Source organism: Alosa sapidissima, chromosome 15, assembly GCF_018492685.1.
Source record: "Alosa sapidissima isolate fAloSap1 chromosome 15, fAloSap1.pri, whole genome shotgun sequence".
Lineage (NCBI taxonomy): Eukaryota > Metazoa > Chordata > Actinopteri > Clupeiformes > Clupeidae > Alosa > Alosa sapidissima.
The window spans coordinates 15,406,526-15,427,544 of record NC_055971.1 but is presented as its reverse complement, the minus strand read 5'-3'; the positions used below and the strand labels follow the sequence as shown (position 1 = coordinate 15,427,544).

Below are 21,019 nucleotides of genomic sequence, written 5' to 3'. Positions count from 1 at the left end.
AGAGGCAAGATGGTGGTCAAGACAAACGAACCTGGAGTTGGCTGAGGCATAAACTGTTGTTTAAAGAGCATTGGTTTCCACTTAATTGACAGACTATCGACAAGGATCCCAGCGCACGTTTATTAGGCGTAGGGATATACGGTTAAATGTTGTAAGGTAACATTTTCTCCCTTTCTATTTGGTAGGCTAACATTGTTGAACTGGTAGACCACTGCTAGCCTATGCTGCTAGCTGCAAAAATGTACATCTAGGCTATTGCTAGTAGCTGCAAGTAAGCTAATTCTAGCTAGTAAGCAAAGTCTCTATCAGACAAATGTTGGTGTCATATGTCAAGGGGGTTAACTGATGAAGGGTAGTTGTTTTGTCGTTTTGTGTTTCTCAGAAGTTGCCCCTGAACTCTCGTTTTCGAATATTACCGCAGTTGGCTATGTAGCGAGTTGGGCTAGAATCCTGTCAAGCATAGGTGTGTGCTGCTGTCTCAGCTAGACTAGCCACCTATCGCTAGCTAGCATGATATGGGCTATGCTGAACACGCGAGTCTCGTGGGGCGTTTAGTGTAGTCATGATTCACTCTCTTAGCTAGCCCAGCGGCATTGCTTGTTTGAGTATGATGATTACATAATGTCTACCTCCTGATTGTTATTAAATCAGCTCGTTAGCCAACTAACATAACGTTAACTGTAGATTCTAGATTCGGGGTTCACAGAAAACCACTGCAGCTTTATGTCAGCAAAGCCATATAATGACTTGGCAAATAGCATTATAGATGGATAACATATCTGTTTGCTTTACTTTTTACTTGCCTCTAGATATTTGTTGACAGTTAGCCGTGGACAGTTTGGATTGAGCTTTAGTTAGTGAAACTAAAGAGTAAGTTAATAAAACTGCATGTGGAAGGAAATTGTGTATTTGACGTAGCTCGCAGTCATGCAGGTTGTTTTCTCGTTGACAATCTATTATCTAGAACTATGCAATTTCGTTTCCGCTTAGGGGGTTTTCTAGATTTAACTAACTCGATTTTCCAGCGATTTGTTTTGCTTGAATTTTAAACCACTAAATGCAGGCCAAGATGTTTTTGTTGATGTAACACAGGTAGATTGGACTAGATGGTAGATTGGACAACCATTAGCACTACATTGTGCATTCTACCTTTCAATTTCTAAACACAGAAGTTCACATGGATGTCTCCATCTCAGCTATGGGTGTTCGGGAGGGAAGAGCAAATATAATGGACGCGCCCACTGTCCCAGTTTCCGTAAATTGGTGCATGTTTTAATTGGAACAGCATTAACAGTTAGTTCGGCAAGTAACGTTAACTTACTGATGCCGTGCCCTGATTTTCCTCAGGCATTTTTAAAGGTTGTTTTCGTTTCTTTTGTGACATGACAGTCAATCTTTGGTTCCTCAAACGACCTCCGCTTAAGCAAATAGTTCCCATGAGTTGCCATTCAGTGTTACTACTCGGTATAATGCCATATTTTAGCCATTATTTAAGGATGCACCTAGCATACTTCTTACGGACAAAGCTTTCTCAGTGATTCAGTATAGTTTGTCATTGGACGGTCGATATTGTCTGGTGGCTTGGGTAAAGCAGTCTGTGTCAACTGTATCTTCATGTCTTCTTTAGACATACTTAATTAATCTCAAAGGAAATTCGACTGTCACAATAGTGTCGTCCTGTGCACTGTGAACCTAATATCTGGAATGGACCATTATCTACTTTGACAAAGTCATCTGTTTTTGTATGCAGAACATTTTTGATGAAAAATGTTGTATGTTCACCTCACCTGTGTCTCTCTAGGACTGCCCTCTGGCTGAATGTCGCTCATAATTAGAATAAATTGTACACCGCTTGTATTAACTTTTTTTCTGGCCAGTATCCCTTTCAGGGACTGTGCATTGTCATGACACTAAGTAAATAACTGATGGAATTGAATCACGATTCTGGGGGCGCTTGTCTGGGGTTGGCAGGTGGCAATGGCAGGCCGGAGGGAGGAGTGCTTGTGGAAGAAGCACATCGCGGAGCAGCTCAAGCTAAGGGACCGCGTGCAGAGGCAGGCCTTCGAGGAAATCATCCACCAGTGTGAGTAAACGTGCCCTCACTTCTGACACCGCGCTGTTGTTTATTCCACTCTAATCAAGGTTATCTCAACTGTAACTGCTAGGCTATATTAGCTGGAACTGTCCTTTAGACTTTAGTGTTTTGTCTTAGCACCCCTGCAGGTCACGTTTCTGTTAATACCTGTAGAAGACATTCCACACATTTCTTTGGATGCTTAATTGAAATATTTTAAGACAATATTTGTGGATTTATTGCAGGACCTATAGTGTAAAGCTGTATTTGTGCAGACTGAGTATTTTGTGTGTGTGTGTTTTAGACAACCGTCTTCTGGAGAAGTCTGATCTGCAGGCTGTGCTCTCTGAGCGGCTGCAAACGGACAAATATGACCAGAGCAGACACGACCTCAGGTAGGCCCCAACACTCCCATCCACCTACAGGAGACTGGGCTCAGTCTCGGGCACCCGGCCCACAGAATGATCAGAGGTCTTAGATTGCAAAATGATCAGAGGTCTTGGATTGCGGTGTAGTTGTGTACGTGTGCATTGACTTGTTTATTTGTGGCATTACATCAATGTTGCAAATGTTTTGTTTCTTATGCTGATATTTAACTAATCTGTTGAACAGGAGGATTTTTTATCATTTGGTGTGTAGGGGCAGGAATTGTTTTGTATGTTTATCTTTTTGTCATATTCTTTGACACAAACATGTGGGCATTTGTGGGCGGCAACAGCTACTCCGTGTTGTTGGAGGTGCTAACAAAGGGTGTGTCGTCATAGAGATAATGTAGATAGGCGCTGGCTCGAGTTATAAAAGTATTTTTGCCATGTTTTATTAGTATGATGAAAGAACCGTATACATTTTCACATTTGTTCTTTTCTGGCACATTGGCTATCATAATGGGAACTTGAGAATGGGAAAAGATAACATGTCGGAGGTGCCTAATGTTGAGTTAAGCCTAGCCTACTCTAGTCTAGATTGTTTAATATTAATCACTCCTGAAATATTGCTCTTTGTTGCCGCCCTTTGTTGTCACTTAAGCAAAGAACAATCATGTGATGGAAGGTCAAAATGATAGATAGATAGATTCTTTCTTTTTTTCTTTCTTTCTTTCTTGATTCCCAAGGGGAAATTCAGGGGGTCTCAGTAGCATACAGACATCACACACAACATGCACTTACAGCAGAAATGGTAAATATAAGTATAAACATATAACCAAACTCCACTGTACAATAGAGACAGTAGGAGATAAGAAAAACTAAATATACTATATAAATTAAATGTAAAAAATCCAGTGTGCTTGAGGGTGATCAAGCATGAGACGCTTGTAGTAACAGGGCCTGTAGTTCTGTGTGCATGGTGAGGTGCTCAAGAGAGTGAGTGTCATGGTGAAGGTGCAAAAGTAGTCCAACAGTAGTTCTGTAGTTCTGTGTGTATGGTAAGGTGCTCAAGAGAGTGAGTGTGTCATGGTGAAGGTGCAAAAAGTAGTCCAACATTAGTCCAACAGTAGCCTAGAAATCTAGACGCACCCTAGCGGCAGCAAATTACATTTGTTTCCAGGGCTAGTCTAGCAACTCTCCGTTGGCTTGTGAGCTCGAAGAATTAAACTTCTATCAGGCCAATCAAATCGTTTATAGAGTCGTTAGGCGGGCTTAACATAATGATTGATGGCAGAGTTGCAACAGTTTGGCTTGAATTCCCTGCTACTTGAAAACAAAGAAGATGGATGTTGCTGTTGGCCAACAGTGTGATACGAGTTAAGCTTGTTTTAAGTTGGCAAAAGTTTGAACTAGCCAACTAGCTCCACTGGTGGGAAAACGCATAGGACTCAGTGCTGTCCTATTGCGTGCAGAGGGAATTTGAAAGACAACCGATTATCACGCCCCTCGGACTGAGCACTGCAAACGGTGAGTGCCCAGACCCTACATTATAATGTGGGTCTGGCTTGTCAGGCTAGTCCAACAGTGCAACAGTGCAATAATAAGGTCTAGAGACCAGCATAAGTAATATGGACAAATAGGAGAGTAAAGTATAATGTAGACAAGGTAATATAAAAAACTATGTCAGTGCAAGAACAGGTTGAGGTAATAGGGTTACAGCCATTTAGTATTGTAGCAGAAGCCATTGATCATGTGTGCTAATATAGCATGAAAAACAGTGTAGCAGGAAAACGGTAGTAAAAACATTAGGCTGTGGACAGTAGTAAAACGGTAGTAAAGCAGTAGTGGGCAGTCAGTACTCAAACATGGAGAGGGTGGAGAGGCAGACAGACTAAGCAGAGAAGTCTATCTCTCCTCTTCCCTTTAGTGAAGCATTAAACAGTTCAATGGCCCTGGGGACAAATGACTTTTAGTGAATGACTAATAGTTTGTACTCATTCATTTATTAACACTAACAGTCTTAACAGCATCATACCACCATTCTCAATATCAACCAGTAAAGCAACCTACCAACCATGATATGATTTAAATTGTTTGATATTTCAAGATTCTAAGGTTCCAGCCTGTTTCGAACAGTGTGAAATCAACCAAACCTCGGTGAAATCAACCAAACCTCGTCAGTCAATCTGTAACTTATCTTTCGGTCCACAATGCCTCGACATATTTTGTAATGGGATGGTCAGAATGTAATGGGATGACGTATCCCAAAACCTAGTGATGAAACTGCATTTGAGCTCCTATCAAAGGTGAATTTTCCGCAACTATCAATGCACCTCCGATATTGTTCGCACCTCCAACAACATGGCATGGAGTTTTGAGTGGTCTGTGACTGTGGCAAAGATATGGTATTTGTTGCTTCATTTTAATGTTTTAAATTTGTTTTGTGTTTTGTTGTGCAGTCCGGGGTCGGACGCCAGTCGCAATGATGCCCTCAGTCAGGAAATGGCCCAGATGCGCATTAAGCATCAGGAGGAGCTCACCGAGTTGCACAAGAAACGTGGAGAGGTAGATACTCCCTATAATACTCACACACACACACACCCACCTCCCATGTGTCAGGGTGTTTTCCATCAGTCTGGTCACCTGCCTCTGATAATGAGTCACTCTTGTCCCTACTGGTTTAACTCTGTTCACCTGTGGATGAATTATGAGCACATGCATTAATTGGGTGCTCAGGTGTATACGTGCTGTTGGCCTGGTTCTCTATTGGGTGTCCTTCACATCCCACCCTGTGTGGGTCCCCCTTATGCAGTAGAGAGGCAGATAGAAAAATGTCCAAAAGCTGTTCGCCATGCTTGACCACCATCAACACAGTAGGTACTGACAAAACCTGTCCATAGGCTTCCCAAGAGACATGGAAATCATGGAATTAAAAAATTCCCAAAACAGAAAAAGTTGGAACGATATAGGATTTCAGTTGCTCAACAGTATGGGGTATTCTTTGTCATGTTTTTCATTCCATTATGCACCTATTTTGACAAATCTGGACTCCAGACAGATACTAGTATTTAAATATGTGTAGAATTAATTTTGGCATTGTTTTCCTTAAATATTCAAGGTCTTTTCTTCATATATTGTCTGGATGGCAGTATATGTTGCTCAAAACCTGTATACATCATTCAGAATTGATTGTGCTTTCCCAAACGTGCAAGAGGCCCATGCTGTAGGCACTAATGCTCCTCCACACCATCATAGATGTTGGGTTTCAAACTGAGCACTAAAACAAGTTGGATTGGTTGGATACTTGGATAGGCCTTGTCCTCTTTAGCCCAGATGAGTCCATGATTTCCAAAAAGAATGGCAAATGTTGATTGGTCTAACCACAGGACCTTTTTCCATGTTACCTCAGTCCGTTTTAAACAAGCTCAGGCCCAGATAAGAAGGTGGCATTTTCTGTATCATACAATTTTGGCTGCAGTTTTTGAATTGAGTATCAAACTGTGCACATAGACAGTGGTTATCAGAGGTTTTCCTGAGCCCATATAATGATAGGTCTGGTGTTGATGCAGTGCCATCTGAGGTCAAAAAGACCATGGCCATCCAATTAGTTTTTCAGCTCTTTCCCTTGTTTGCAAAGATTTCTCTGGATTCTCTGAATGTTGTAATAATATTATGTCCTGTAGATGTTGAACTCCCCAAATTCTTCACAATTCCATGTTAAGAAGCATTAAAATTGCATTGTTTAATCATTTGTGTACACAGGTTTATACAGAGTGATGAATACCCCTAACATCTTTACTTCTCTGTTTTTCATACCCAATCATGTTGCCCGTTACCCTATTAGTTGGTTTCTTTATCATAACACAACTTTTCCAGCATGTTGTTACCCCCGTCCCAACTTTTTTTGAAACATGTTGCTGGTATCAAATTCAAAATGAACATATATTTTCCATGAAATAGTCAAATTTGTCAACATTTGATATGTTGTCTGTGCCCTTTTTGCAGCTAAATATGACTTTAAGAGATTTTTAGATTAGTACATTCTGTTTTGGGGTTGTACATACACACACACACTCCCAAATGCACCAATACCGCTGATCAGTCCTGTTTTGGTTGCTCAGTATGTCAGTAGTATTTACCCCATCATGTGTCCAGTGGGCTGTTGCATAATCATCGCATAATCTGCGTTATCACTGCCCATCTCTCTACCCGTCTCCATGATCCGTGACTCCCACTTCTCTTAGCAGCCCTGAGGGGAATCAGTTCTCCGTCTCACTCGTGGCTCCCCTCAGGTTCACTGCTGCGTTACGAGCCATGCTGCCGCTTCCACTGAGAATCAAAGGCCTCCCTGTCTCTGAGTCTGAGTCTTGACATGCCCTCTTATCGTGCTCACAAGATCGCAGCAGCTGCTGCCAAATGCACCAGATGACCAGATGATGGCACAAGGTCTTGAGATGGAGTCATTGATTGCTGGGAATTGAGTTGAATAAAACATTAGGCTGACCTGTGGGTTTCGTTCACTGTTGGCTTCATGAAGGCCTGGCCATTGCATGTCATGATGTCTGTCAGTTTTGCAGTGGTCAGATTTGCATTGCATTAAATGAGATGATTTTAGGACAGGGGATTTCCCATATCTGCAGGGGATCCAGTCTAAGGGCCTGTCCACACGGAGACGCTTTTTAGGTTAAACGCAGAGGTTTTGCTTCGTCTTGGCCGAGCGTCCAAATGAATCCTGTAAACGCACTGCCCGAAACCGCACTTTTCTGAAACCTGGTCCCAGAGTGGAGAAATCTGAAACCGTAGCCCGTTTGAGTTCGTTTAGACAGCGAAGCCGCACATCCTGCTTGCGTATCGATGATGTCATCGCCACACCTCAGCTGCCCTGGACTTGCACTTAACTAGTATTGTTAGGCAATACTATTTCATACATGACATTACCTACGATTACACTCCGTTAAGATAAATATCACAACTGATGCTGCGCAGCGGCGATAGCTTATGACTTGGTGGACTGAACACTCTTTTTCCCAGTGTTTTTTAATGCATTCTAGCTACTGTCAGTGACGCGAGAGAACTTAAGTTATTAGGAAAGTGCGGTGTAAGTTTAGGCTACATTAATTTGTGCGTAGTGCCAGTGTCATTTATTTTACATGTCTTACAACATATATACATGCATTCACAGTCGAGTGAAATCAGATATAAGCATACAAAGACGCTTAGAACTCATGTTAAGCCGATGGTAGCACACTGAATGCGAATGCACGATTTGATGCAGGCAAAAGTATTGACTGTTACTAACGAAGGTTTTATAGCAATATTATAAATGTGGCGACAGAATAGCCTAGAACTTGGGTAAGCCTTGCGTTTAGTAGCCTAATTGCGGTGATAGCCAAAACTAATGTGAATCACGGACTATCCTACAACCAAAGAAAGTAAAGGTGATTAGTAGGCCTACCTGCGTTAGCCATATAAAGGACGGGACTGCACCCTTCACAAACCGTAAAATAAAGTTTATTAGTTTTACAGTTGGCTACAGTTGACAGTTCACCATCAGTCCACACAAACAATTCTGGTTTCCTTGCACTAGCCATTTCGCCGTAGCCTATTCTGTCTGTTTTTAAAGCGCACGTTTTGCAAGTTTTGGTGAATTTCTGTAAAGACACAGTGCCACCTATAGGCCTGGGGTATGAAGTAACGTGTTGAGTCGTGTTGAGATGCAAATATTCTTGATACGGTTCCAGGGAAGACGGAGGGAAAAAAGAAGCCTAAGACGTGCCACGGATGGTTGTGAACCGTTTTTGTTGTGTACTTACATGCCTATGATAACGTTTTATTCATTAACCTATGCATAATAAGACTTTGGAAAGAACAACTAATGCATTAACAAAAATGATTGTAACGTTATACTGTGTTATACACAGAATGAATCTGTTTCTGATGTTATTTGGGAATTCTGGTGGGATAAATATAATTTCTTTGGCAGTCCTCCATTCCTTTCTTCCTTCCCACCTTCCTTCCTCTTTTGTAAACTTATGTCCTAGCCCTTCCGTTATGGAACTCATGAAGGAAACAAGGAAAGAATGCAACGAGGATGGAGGAGTCAAGGACAGACATGCATGAGAAATGCGCCAAAAACACATCAAATAAGTTAGCCGCAGGGCGCTGTGTTCTGACATTATGCCTGATTTCAGGCGTGAACTGGGCAGTTTAAGATTTAAAAATGGGCAATAGCCAATATCACTTAAAAAATGTCCTTCAGGCATAGACATTTCCCTTGCTTTAAGCGCCTGTAGGTATGCAGAGGGGAGCCTTTTGTTGTATATTTTGCATAGAATTTGCATTTCATGTCGGGTTTGTTTGTGTCCGTCTCTCTTTCTTTGTCTTCAGCTTGCCCAGAACGTGATTGAACTGAACAACCAGATTCAGTTGAAGGACAAAGAGATCCAGAGCAATGAGGCCAAGTAATTTCTGTGTGTGTGTGTGTGTGTGTGTGTGTGTGTCTCTCATCCTAGTATTTTAACCCATCGTGCTAATAATCTGTCAAGAAGACATGCATGTGATGGTTCCAGTACCTTTTAATGTGTGTGTGTGTGTAGGATGCTGGAGTATCAGCAGCAGATCTCTGGGCTGGAGGGCGAGTGTCGTGAGCTGCGGAGCCAGCTGCAGGACCTGGAGCGGGCCAACCAGACGCTGAAGGACGAGTACGACGCCCTGCAGATCACCTTCAGCGCCCTGGAGGAGAAGCTGCGGCGCACCACCGAGGACAACCAGGAGCTCGTCTCGCGCTGGATGGCCGAGAAGGCCCAGGAGGCCAACCGCCTCAACGCTGAGAACGAGAAGGACTGCAGGCCAGTAGACAACAACGACAACAACACACACATCCGCTCTTGCGTGCTCTAGCTCTTTCTTTCGCTCTTACTTTCTTTCTCTCTTTTTTTTCTTTCGTTCTTTCTTTCTTTTTTTTCTTTCTTTTTAAGGGATCACTAGGCGGTTACCAAGGCATGGACACAATAACACGCTGACATAATATACATGTCATATATGTGTGTATTGAATAGACAGCCAGACACTCAATGAGAACTGAAATGACGGATCATAAATGAGTTCGGGAGCAGACTGCTGGAAGGCACATCCATAAACATAAGCGTGAGAACTTGAAGCCTTATATATAAGTGCTGGCAGAAACGGCAGCTCGATGACTTGGTTTTTAAAAGTGATAAAGTGGTACATGAATCAACTTTGTTGTTTAGATCAAAGAATTGAGTAGATGGGGAAAATTTTCATTGTTTTGAAATGAAGGAGTAGTTCATGGTTTTAGGGTGGAGTCTGTCTTGGTTTTGGTTTCTATTGCGAGTAAACATGTTCAGAAGTTTCCTTTGTCCCTAAATGCTGGCTTAATGGCGGCCATCATGTCATTGGACATTACTGTAAAAGGCCATGAAGCTTTAAACAAAGGCTGTGAGAAATGAGTCGTTGAGACCTCTTCTGAATGAATGCATGTGCCATTAAAGTCTAGTGCCTAGTCATTGATGGGGAAATCTCCTGGCCGTCTATCTCACGGTCAAGAATCAACGAGCCAATTAAAGAATGATAAAGGAGCTCTGACGAGGAGGCCCCACCTATCAGTTGCAACTTATGAGGTGATCTGACATGTGATTGGCTGACATAGAGGGCCATTGTAAGGCTGCTGAGGGTTTAAATCCTGTATTTGTGACCCTAGAAGCTACTACAGACCACATTATTTAGTTGGCAGAATGGACAATAGCTGGGACTTTTCTAGTAGGATGAGTTGCCTACAGCAGAACAAGAGGCTAATTGTTATGTTTCTTAATTTGCTCGGTAAGGTGTTTTTTTTTTTTTGTTTTTTTTTTTTTCTCTCTCTTAAGTGCTGTCTCTTGGTCTTGCAGATAGTTGTGTTGTCATAAAGCTAGGTGAAGCATTTCTTCATACTCTTCCAGTTTCTTTCCCCTTTTTCACCCAAGATATTTGGAAATTATGGCTTTGTCATCTATGATACTGTGTGTGTGTGTGTGTGTGTGTGTGTGTGTGTGTGTGTGTGTGTGTGTGTGTGTGTGTGTGTCTGTCTGTGTGCCAGATGGCCATAATGTTTACTTATGTCTACCGAGGCTCCATTGCCTCTCTGAATCGTTTTTTATTGAGTTGCCCCTAACGGCCACACTGGTTCTGTCTCCACAGGCGTAGGCAGGCCAAGCTGCAGAAGGAGCTGGCAGACGCTGCCAAGGAGCCCCTGCCTATCGACCCGTAAGTAGAGATGTCCAGCTGGATCCATTTTAGTCACATTTTTACAGTCAGTGGGTATTACTGACCCGCATGTGTGCCACCAACCCATGTACTTCCTGGACCGTTGAAATTGGAGTCCCTGCCATCCAGTGACTGTTCCGCTGTTGGAACTGCCGCTCAGATTTCTTAGTCTCATGAGACGGAATATAATAATGGCTCATATAAACTCCATCAATTGTTTGTCTTAATATCTTCTGATCACTGACCCGTTTCTCTGCCCCTGTTTTCCATCTCTGTCTCTGTCTCTATTTCTGTCTCTCTCTCTCTCTCTCTCTAGGGATGATGATATCGAGGTGCTGTCTGAAGAAGCTGGTGGGAAGGGGCCCGGCGAGGCCTCCCCTAACCGACCCCTCAGCCGCACACCCAGGTAAGGGTGCCACACGGTCCTAATTACCCCCTGCACCAGTTACAGTACAGGCCATTTGCCCTGTCAGTGCTTTGTCAAACGTGGTGTTTTACAACAGCCACAACATGATTTGGAAGTAAACCGTTAAGGGTCTTCAAGAGTCTTTTCCATTTGTTTTCACCCTGCTCTCCCACGTCTTTCCTAATGGTTTTTCTCTCCCTCCCTCCCTCCCTCCCTCCCTGCTTCAGTAAGCGCATATCCCAGCCACCCCCTGGGCTCCTGGACTCCATCTCCAACATATTTGGGTATGTCAGGCAAGGCATTCCATTCCCAGACTCAGGCCAGCATGTATATACGGGTGTGTCTTGCTTGTTTCTCTGCGTGTGTGAGTGATTGATTGATTGTGTGTGTGTGTATGGTCTTGTGTGATTGTGTGTGTGTGTGTGTGGTCTTGTGTGATTGCGGGTGTGTTGGGTGCTTGTGTGTGCTCTTGTTTACTGCTTCTCTCTGTCTGCCTGCAGCCGCTCTGAGTGTGTGCAGCCTGGACACCCCCCATCTTACTCCAGGTGATGCTACACTGTGGTGTCAGCAGGGTTTACAGTTCTGTGTGTGTGTGTTTGTGTGTGTATGTGCTGGTTGTTTCCACTTTGTACATCTGCGTGTGTGTGTGTGTGTTTTGTGCTGTGTTATACTTAACTGTATTCTGTCAGGACTGGGGGTGTTGGTAATAGGCGTTAACGTTTTGTTCTGCTAGCTCATTGTTCATAGTCTGTAAAATTTAAAACTAAAGACATCAGGGGAAAGGGGAACTCTTTTTTTTTTAATGACTCAACTTTTGGCGTTTAGTGAAGTGGAAGATTTGCTGTTGTGTTGTTAAAGTGTTGGGAAAGTGTTCTTTTGTGAAAACGCTCCAAGCAGGAAATGCTGCTCACCTCTGGTAAAATAGGAACTGAAGTAAGAGGAAGACTGTGGTTAGGAAAGCAGATAGCAGTTCCGCTGATGTTTTGTTCAAAGCATGTATTGAGAATGCAACAGATTATTGAGAAAACAACAGAATAAACAGCATTTCACCATTTAATTAAGGTCATGGGGTTATTGTGTTTCTCAGTCCCTAGCAATTTATTCCCTTGCAAGTTCCTCCTTCAAACATTGTACCCAACTACCGGTGACTGTTGCATAATTCCATACCTCCTCCTGGTTGCTTTAAAAGCACGTTGATGGGATTTAGCAGCAAATGGTTTAGGGTCGGTATGCATGGTAACGGTTGTTGAATCGCTCCCCCCGTCAGCAGGCGTCGCTCGCTGAACTCGTACGGGAGCTCGCCGGAGAACGCAGAGATGGCCAGTGGATCCAGTGTGGACGTCCGGGTGCCTTCAACCGCCCTCCACATATTTGTGAGTTCCCTGTTGTCTCTCCACTTACCTTTCTCTTTTTCTTTCTCACACTCTTTCTTCCTCTCTTCAGTTCCACCTTTGTCACCTTCACTTTTGCTCCGGCCTGGGCTTTCTCAATGTTTTATTTATCGACTTTGCTTTAGGGCTGAATGATTTAAGGTTAAGCAATTTGCGATGTTTCTGTCAGATATTGCAATTTGGTTTGCAAAATCATGGAAAACCCAGAATATTCACAAATAATCATAATTGCAAACTGTATGATTAATTGCAGCCTTTGCGATTTGCTAATTACAGTAGTTGAAATTGGTGTTTTGATAAAAAGAAAAAAAAAAGTTTTTTTTTTTTTTTTTTTTTTTTCCAAGCCTGCTTTTGCTTAGTTTTAATTGTCTTGCTCTCACCCACCCACACTCACGGACACCTTACATGTTTGAAGTGAGCATAGGGGGCACCAGTTTTTGTAAAGCACAAGGTCAATGATGAGCTGTAAAAGGTCTGAATGCCCAAGTCCCCACTCAGCCGCCCTTTGGCTCCCAGCAGGCCCTGCTCTTTACCCAGCATGCTCTAGTTGTGCTGCGCTGGTTCCAGGGTCTGCTGACAGTCCTGATGCCTCTTTAAGTCTGTGGCTGCAGGAGACTCAGCTGTCACTCATAGGAGGCATCGCACACCAGACCCCTTCAGGAGTGTCAGGGCAGGCTGTGGAGATAGGCAGCTGATCACAAGTTTTCAAGCTGAGACCTTCAAAATCCCTACCAACAATTATTAATTGATTTAAAACCTTAATACTAAGTGGCACTGAACGCTGCAAAGCAAGCATGTGTCTTACACTCTTTAAAATACCAGTATAATTTTGATTAACAGTTCATCGTCTATAAATGGTGGATGTGAATATGAAAGTGCTGGGTTGGCTGCTCCTCCTGATAGTGTGAGTGTGTGTCTTTCTTTCTTTCTTTCTTTCTTTCTTTCTTTCTTTCTTTCTTTCTTTCTTTCTTTCTTTCTTTCTTTCTTTCTTTCTTTCTTTCTTTCTTTCTTTCAGGATGCCCATGATGGGGAGGTGAACGCTGTGCGGTTCAGTCCAGGCTCCCGCCTGCTGGCCACTGGGGGAATGGACCGCAGAGTCAAACTCTGGGAGGTTGTCTCAGGTAGTGTGTGTGTTTGTTAGTGTTACACGGTGCACCGATACTACAAAAGTATCGCAATACCCTGAAATTAAAAATGTCACGATGCCTAATTTTATTAGTATCGATACTTTTGAGAATGACCGTGTTCTTTTGAAGTAACATGCGTGTGCACAAGGCATGCTTCTAGCGTGTCCTCCCCTAACCTGTGGCTGTGCGTCTTTTCTCCTCACACACACGTAAGCGCAGCTGTCGTCCTATAAACAGCGAGACATGGCTGCTAGTTCAAGTGATGCTATGGTAACACATCAAAATAGGCTAATATCAAGTTGATTTGCTCACTTGCATCTCACAAGTTTGTGTTGCTAACCTACCTAGGCTGTGGGGTTTTGGTCATTTAGGCCTACTATTTGGGTTCAATGTAATTTAGAAATAGGCTAAGCAACCATGGCAAACTTTTACATCTGAAGAGAGATCCTTGCTAACTATCCCGCTAGCTCAGGTCACGTTTGACAATGATCCCAGAAAGATTTTCTTCGACTTTTTGAACATTTATTTTATCTAATGACATACAAAACATAATTAATTGCATCCACATATCCTTATGCGCTATGTGCAACTTTTATTCACTAGACTAAAACCGTGAGACAAGGTCAATTACTCTCACGTATCTCTTCATCGTTCATTGACAGGCACACAATTACACTTACACATCACCAATGTGCACTCAATTAGACCTACACACCACATTAAAGATATGCCTAAGTGTAATAGTTTAAAAATAGTTGTAGTTTTAGAATAGTTTTCAAATTGCTAAATATATTTACTAGTAATTATGCAGAATATATGAAATATGACACAAGCCATCATTTTCCATGTGTGTTTGTGTGGAGAGAGTCAAGCAGAATCTGGGATGGCCGCTGGTGTGAATGATCACACTACAGTATATTCAATATAACTGATAATGATGTCAAGGTGGTGGGGCCCCCAAATCAAATACATTTTTTAAAAAGTATCGAAGAAGTATCGAAATCGCAATTCTTGACTTGGTATCGGTATCGAAACATTAATTTTGGTATCGTGACAACACTGTGTGTGTGTGAGCTGCCATATATTTTCTGTGCCTCCTAGTAAAATGTGGGTGGGTGGGTGGGTGGCTTGGTTGGGGGAGACTGTTGGAGGGTAGTGCGGATTTTATCACTTAATGGAACTGGTCGATGATGAGCTGTAAAAGGTCTGAATGCCCAAGTCTCCACTCAGCCGCCCTTTGGCTCCCAGCAGGCCCTGCTCTTTACCCAGCATGCTCTAGTTGTGCAGCGCTGGTTCCAGGGTCTGCTGACAGTCCTGATGCCTCTTTAAGTCTGTGGCTGCAGGAGACTCAGCTGTCACGCATAGGAGGCATCGCACACCAGACCCCCTCAGGAGTGTCAGGGCAGGCTGTGGAGATAGGCAGCTGATCACAAGTTTTCAAGCTGAGACCTTCTATAAAGACTTAGGGGCCCATTTCCCGGTTACAGACTACTTATTACCTCCTCTGTGTAACAAGTGGCACAATGCCGCACCTGCTAGCCAACACTCAATTGTGGTGGTGGTGGTGGTGGTGGTGGTGGTAGTAGTAGTGGTGGTGGTTGTGGTGGTGGTTCACTGTAGAAGCCAAAGAGAGCTTGTACGTAGCTGAGTTCCAGTATCTGGTCTCTTGTGCAGGTCACTGTGAGCAGAAAGGGGCGTTGACGGGCAGCAACGCTGGCATCACCAGTATCGAGTTTGACAGCGCGGTGAGTACCAGCACACTCTTTTCCTCACATGCCTCCCCAAGAAGATGCACTTTCGAGGTCATGAGATGCGGATTTATGCACGTTGTTTTTGAAATTAAATGTCCTGGAAAAATGCACGCCATGCCTATGTCTGTAATACACAAGATTTTAAATGGTATGCTTGCTTTGCCAAATTGCTTTAAGACCAGTGTATGACCCACTACCCTTGGGCTTTAGTCACAGGTAGATTAGATGTTTTCTTGTACCAAATTGTCCAGTGGAAAACTGGTTTGCATATGAATGATTGATGTTTGTTCTCTCCCTGAATGATCCAGGGTTCCTACCTACTGGCCGCCTCTAATGACTTTGCCAGTCGGATCTGGACTGTAGACGACTACAGGCTGAGGGTGAGTAGATTTCCCAGTCCACAGGCTAACACTAGCCCAGCGCCCGTACTACAAATGTAGACTACTTTACTTAAAGATCCATTTGTGTTAGTTAAACACAGGTAAAGGTGCATCCCTAATTTGTGTGTGTGTGTGTGTGTGTGTTCCATCTCTCTTTTTGCAGCACACTCTCACAGGTCACAGTGGGAAAGTGCTCGCGGCACGCTTCCTGTTGGACAACGCTCGCATCGTCTCCGGGAGCTACGACCGCACGCTTAAACTCTGGGACCTGCGCAGCAAAGTCTGTAAGTATATCTCTGCTCACTTCCCTTAAACAATGTGCCACACGAGTCACAACACCGTGCTTCTCAGTGAGCGACCGTGCGGTTTTCATTGTTTGGTACTGTAGTAAGAATGTCATTCACTCTTCTGTTATTGTTATTTCTCTCTCTCTGCGCTAGGCATGAAGACAGTGTTTGCAGGCTCTAGCTGTAATGACATTGTCTGCACTGAGCAGTGTGTGATGAGTGGCCACTTCGATAAGAAGGTCCGCTTCTGGGACATCAGGTGAGCCAGAGGGAGTAGGCAAGCAGAGAACTCCAGGCTTTTGCAAATGCCCTTGTGTGTTTCCCTCGTTTTGTTTATGTGTGTCCTTAACATCTGCTGTGCTGCTGCTTTGTTATTGTCAACAGAATAACATGACTGAACCTTGTCTGAGCAAATATTACACCTGTCAAATGTGTGTCCTCATGTAATATTTATACTGAATTGAAACAGAACAGGAGTAAAGTGTGTCTGTTGTGTGTGTTAGGGCGGAGAGTATAGTGCGTGAGCTGGAACTACTGGGCCGGGTCACGTCACTGGACCTGAACCCTGATCGGACTGAGCTGCTCGCCTGCTCCCGTGATGACCTGGTGAAGATCATCGATCTACGGACAAACGCTGTGCGACAGACCTTCAGGTAAGAAGCTAAAGCCACACCAGTCTATCCCATCCCATCAGTCAGACAGTTGATGAATGCAACAGTCCTGGTAAGTTGTGTATATGTCTTTTGTTGTTTTGCAGTGCTCAGGGGTTTAAGTGCGGTTCAGACTGGACCAGAGTGACCTTCAGGTGAGTGCCTGGCTTAGATTCCATAATCATCCAGATGTCAGACCTTGAAGTATTTGTTTAAATGTAAAAGTAGGACAGACCTCATGACTGAAGAGCTCTTCCTCAATTTGCGCAGTCCGGATGGAAGCTACGTGGCAGCCGGTTCTGCAGAAGGAACCCTGTTTGTGTGGAACGTTCTCACGGGAAAGCTTGACAGGACTTTGGACAAAGGCCATAGGTGAGCTTCTACACCTAACATGTCCTACTGTTCTACCCTCTCACTCATGTTTCAATTGAAACAGTCATGTAGTGTGTCATGATGAAGGTGCCATTGTCATCAGTATCTAAGAAATGTCAAAGACGATCCGCACTCCAAAGAGCTCCTAGAATGGGAGCTCTTTGGTGTGCGAATCTGCCATGTTAGTTCTAAAATTGGCCTTTGGATGTGCAAGGCCTTGCACTGCCTCCATTGTTATTTACATTTACATTGATTTATTTAGTAGACACTTTTCATCCAGAGTGACTTGCATATGTCAATTCTATTACAAGGGACTACATTGTTCCCAGAGCAACTTGGGCACAACGGTGGAAGCCGGGAATTGAACCCACAACTTTTTTGGCTACTGCATGCTAGCCCAGCTCCTTAACCACTACACTACCACCGATCAATGTCATAAAGCTTTTCTGTCCCTTCCCTCTCCAGCTCTGCGGTCAACTCTGTTTCCTGGTCCCCTTCTGGCACCTTTGTGGTCAGCGTGGAGAAGGGCAGCAAGGCAGTACTCTGGTCCGACATGTGATTGGCTGGCACCTGCGTCTACTCAGTTACGATTGGCTCAGCTCAACTCCAGCCCAAACGGCAGTGAGCGAAAAGACGTTTTAACATGAAGCAGGCGTGGCCTGGCCTGGCGTGGCCGAAGTCGTTCGCTCCTCACTTCAGCCACGTTGCTGCCTCCTGGCTTGTTGTGATCGGACCTCTGGTGTTCTCATAATCAAAGGGCGGCTGAACTGACTTGTGCGTAAAATGAATGCTTGGTTGGGGTCTTTGGACGAGGCGGCCGCAGTTGGGTGGTGGTGGTTTGAGAGAGAGACACACACACACACACACACACACACACACACACACACACACACACACACACACACACACACCAGTATACAGTATGTGATCTATACCGATATAACTCCAACATACAGCACACTGTCTTTCATAAAAAAGGACACCAGCCTTGTCTTTTTTCCCCCCTCCCGTTTTATTTGCCACTTCAGAGATACAGCCAATGTTAAACTTAATCTGTGTCTGTAAAACTTTTGTCTGATTTGTGTGTCAATAGTTTTACACTGCTTAATATGGCCATGGCTCTTAACTGTGTGTGTGTGTGTGTGGCATGTTCATTCCTTTCCGTTTGTTACTGAATAGTGAAATGTGAGGTGAGCGAATGTTGTGTTGGGTGTGTGTTTGTCTATCTATGTGTGTGAGGGCGAGAATGTCATTTTTGGATGTTTGCTTGAGTGTATTTGTCCCGTGGTCTTTGAAGTCACTTATACTCTGCCTTAATCAGATAGTAACCGAGACCTCCCTGCTGAGGTCAGTCAGCTGTGTCCTTAAGGCCCCTCCCCCCCCCCACACACACACACACACACACACACACACAAGCACAGTCCCGCTTCCCCATATCTGGCTTGTGTGTGTGTGTGTGTACAGTCTCCCAGATCCCAAAATGCTCCCAGCTGAAGGAAAAGTATCATCCATCTTTACCTCATTTCCTCCTTTTCCTCTTCATCATCCTCCTCCTCCTCTTGAGCTCCTTGGAATGCAGTTTCTAATCAGCACTTCTCTACATCGACATCACTGTATAAAAGCCCAGCTTTAGCCAGCAGTGTGCCGCCACCCATGTGCGTCATGGCTTCTCTCCACCTGCAGTGACGTGAAGCTCATGAGGTGTGTGTGTGTGTGTGTGTGTGTGTGTGTGTTTGCTAACCTCTGTGCAGGTGGGGGTAGCACAGTGCTGTTTTGCCAAACAAACGAACAATTTAGGAACGGATAGGTTATGAGTTGACCAATGTTAAGTAGATTTAAATGTTAGGCCAGCTAGGTCTGAGGCACTACAAAGCAGGAAGTAACTGTATGTTATGGCACTTGCCATTGCTTGTGAAAGATACTTGCACATGACTATTTAAAGTCTTTAAAAACATGTTTCCTTTCCAATTAATAATCCCTATTAAATATGGACGAGAAGGCTTGGGTCCATTTACCATGATTTTTAAATCTAGGAAAACAAAAATGGCCAACAACTTCTTTCAGACAGTTAGTCTTCAGGCAAACTAGGAATGAACTTGTGAACTCGGTGTAAAGCTCTGTGTTGTGTAAGGCAGAAGTGTTTGTTTTAGGTATTTAGGTAGCAGGTGAGGAGGTAATACACGGCTTCAGGTAGGGCAGACCAGCACTGACCGCTGCCATGTACCAGACTGATAAAACTTTTTAATTTTGAAATTGCAGCCTGTTGTCACAAAACTTTGGCAGAATAGCAAGGCTAAAGGATCTTGTTGGACACTGCCACCCTGCCCACACAGAGGATGTGCACAATATGATACTCCTTGTGTTCATTTTTTGTTTTAAAAAAAAAAAACATGTTTCTTTAATAACTTTTAGTTCTAATTTTGAGGCACAAGTCACAAATATTACATACCGCCACATCCTACAGCCAGAATTGCATATCATGGCTCTGCAACACTGCATGACCTTTTACAAGAAAACAAAGCTAAACAGTTTGCTGTGACATCACACATAGTCACCCAATCAGAGAGTGGGGGTTGGGTCACAGAAGCTGTTTACCACTTTTAAAACACTCCCACCCCTAACTTGGCCAGCCTACCGCCATTGGCAAAAGGATTGTATAACTCTTAAGTTATGACATGTATATGAAATATCCTCTGTATATGTGTGTTCAATGTATGCACAACAATGAAATGTGTGAGCTCAGTTGAAATGTGTGGTTGTGTTTGTGAAAATGGCTAACATCTCTGCACTACACCACATCTCAAAACATTATGTAAAAGTTATTTTTTGCTGTAATTTATTTCAAAAAGTGAAACTTACATATAATGTAGATTCATTACACATAAAGTGAAATATTTCAACCCTTTTTTTGTTTTAAACTTGATGATGGTAATCTTGATTACAGTTTACAGTTCATGGAAATAAAAAATCTAGTATCTCAACATTTATAACAGAATTTAATATACAGAAATGTCAACCTGAGAAGAGCTCTGATCATCTAATTTAGTCAAAACACCAGCAAAGGTTTCCTGAGCCTTTAATCTCAGTCTATGCAGGTATATTCAATACAAAATTGAAATTCAATTTCTTTGAGATGCACCTGTAGTAGTACCTTTGCCATGTGGAGGTTGCAGAGGGATTTTCTCTAAATTACCTGATGATGGCAGCGCTGTCACTACAATAATCCCTTGAAAATAATTATATGTATCGGCCTTTTAATCTGTCAAGGAACCCTATAAAGAATCAGTATCTAAGGGTAGCTTTGTGTCAGGGGCGTCCCTCATGTTACGCTCCATATTAGTTCAACTAGTAGGCTACACCATCAGCTGACATGGAAGACGGTGCAGTCAGACAAGGCCTCATTATTCAGCACTTTTAGTACTCCTTAATGTACAATAATTAAAACACTAGAGTGTTTCAATCCTGCTTTCCCAGTGATGAAATTAGCTTCACACTCCAGAGACCCAAAGCCCATTTGTTGATGCGGGGAGCCACATCTCCTACTCGCTCTCGCTCTGGGTGTGTTTTGAGTGCACAAAAGCGTCTCAGCAGCAGCCTGGAGATTGCAGCTGATTAGTCTGGTGGTGATTCACTTTCCCCTTCTGGGTTTTAATCCGCCTCTGCTGATCTCAGTGTGCAGACTGCTGAGTTTGACAACACAGGCTTTCTGCAGCTTAGTCACCTATCCGCGACGAGCAGGCTCTTTCTGCATTGTGGTTCACTAAAGGACTCCTTGGGAGTGCTGCTGTCTCTCTGGGGTTCCCCTCCAAAATCCCTCCACTGTGGAGGGGAACCTCCTGTGAGATTATGCCCATAATCTGAGCCCAATCTAGACCCTAAGTGATTATCTGTGACTGTTTCAGGCTAACGGTTTGAATATGAACTATGTAAACCCATGTAGGCCTCCATTATTTT

General features: G+C 43.5%; 1 protein-coding gene and 2 non-coding genes across 8 annotated transcripts; all 3 read left to right on the top strand.

The window, feature by feature from the left end:
* Window positions 1–2: 2 nt before the first annotated feature.
* On the top strand, window positions 3–19,807 carry atg16l1 (ATG16 autophagy related 16-like 1 (S. cerevisiae)). 6 transcript variants are annotated; one of them, XR_006023171.1, is made up of 21 exons: window positions 3–156; window positions 1,972–2,083; window positions 2,379–2,469; window positions 4,899–5,004; window positions 8,827–8,900; window positions 9,036–9,287; window positions 10,636–10,701; window positions 11,018–11,107; window positions 11,335–11,391; window positions 11,608–11,652; window positions 12,378–12,480; window positions 13,514–13,619; window positions 15,300–15,370; window positions 15,685–15,756; window positions 15,920–16,040; window positions 16,197–16,302; window positions 16,547–16,696; window positions 16,801–16,848; window positions 16,964–17,065; window positions 17,531–18,207; window positions 18,767–19,807. XR_006023171.1 is itself a non-coding variant. In XM_042064763.1 (20 exons), the coding sequence occupies exons 2-20, from the start codon at window positions 1,978–1,980 to the stop codon at window positions 17,622–17,624; spliced, it is 1,860 nt and encodes a 619-aa protein (XP_041920697.1). In that variant the 5' UTR covers window positions 3–156; window positions 1,972–1,977; the 3' UTR covers window positions 17,625–19,807. The 6 variants fall into 6 exon arrangements, 5 of the variants coding, with proteins under 5 accessions (XP_041920697.1, XP_041920701.1, XP_041920700.1 ...); XM_042064763.1 differs by having other exon boundaries at window positions 17,531–19,807; XM_042064764.1 differs by having other exon boundaries at window positions 11–151; window positions 17,531–19,807.
* LOC121684713 lies at window positions 12,949–13,216 on the top strand. The gene has a single exon (XR_006023185.1).
* Window positions 14,808–15,075, top strand: LOC121684714. The gene has a single exon (XR_006023186.1).
* Window positions 19,808–21,019: the final 1,212 nt, after the last annotated feature.

Bases quoted from the DNA above. Each gene is read 5' to 3' on its own strand.
- atg16l1 (XM_042064763.1), top strand. From the start codon at position 1,978: ATGGCAGGCCGGAGGGAGGAGTGCTTGTGGAAGAAGCACATCGCGGAG. The intron at 11,392-11,607 runs GTATGTCAGGCA...GTCTGCCTGCAG, and splicing joins TCCATCTCCAACATATTTGG to CCGCTCTGAGTGTGTGCAGC. The intron at 12,481-13,513 runs GTGAGTTCCCTG...TCTTTCTTTCAG, and splicing joins CAACCGCCCTCCACATATTT to GATGCCCATGATGGGGAGGT.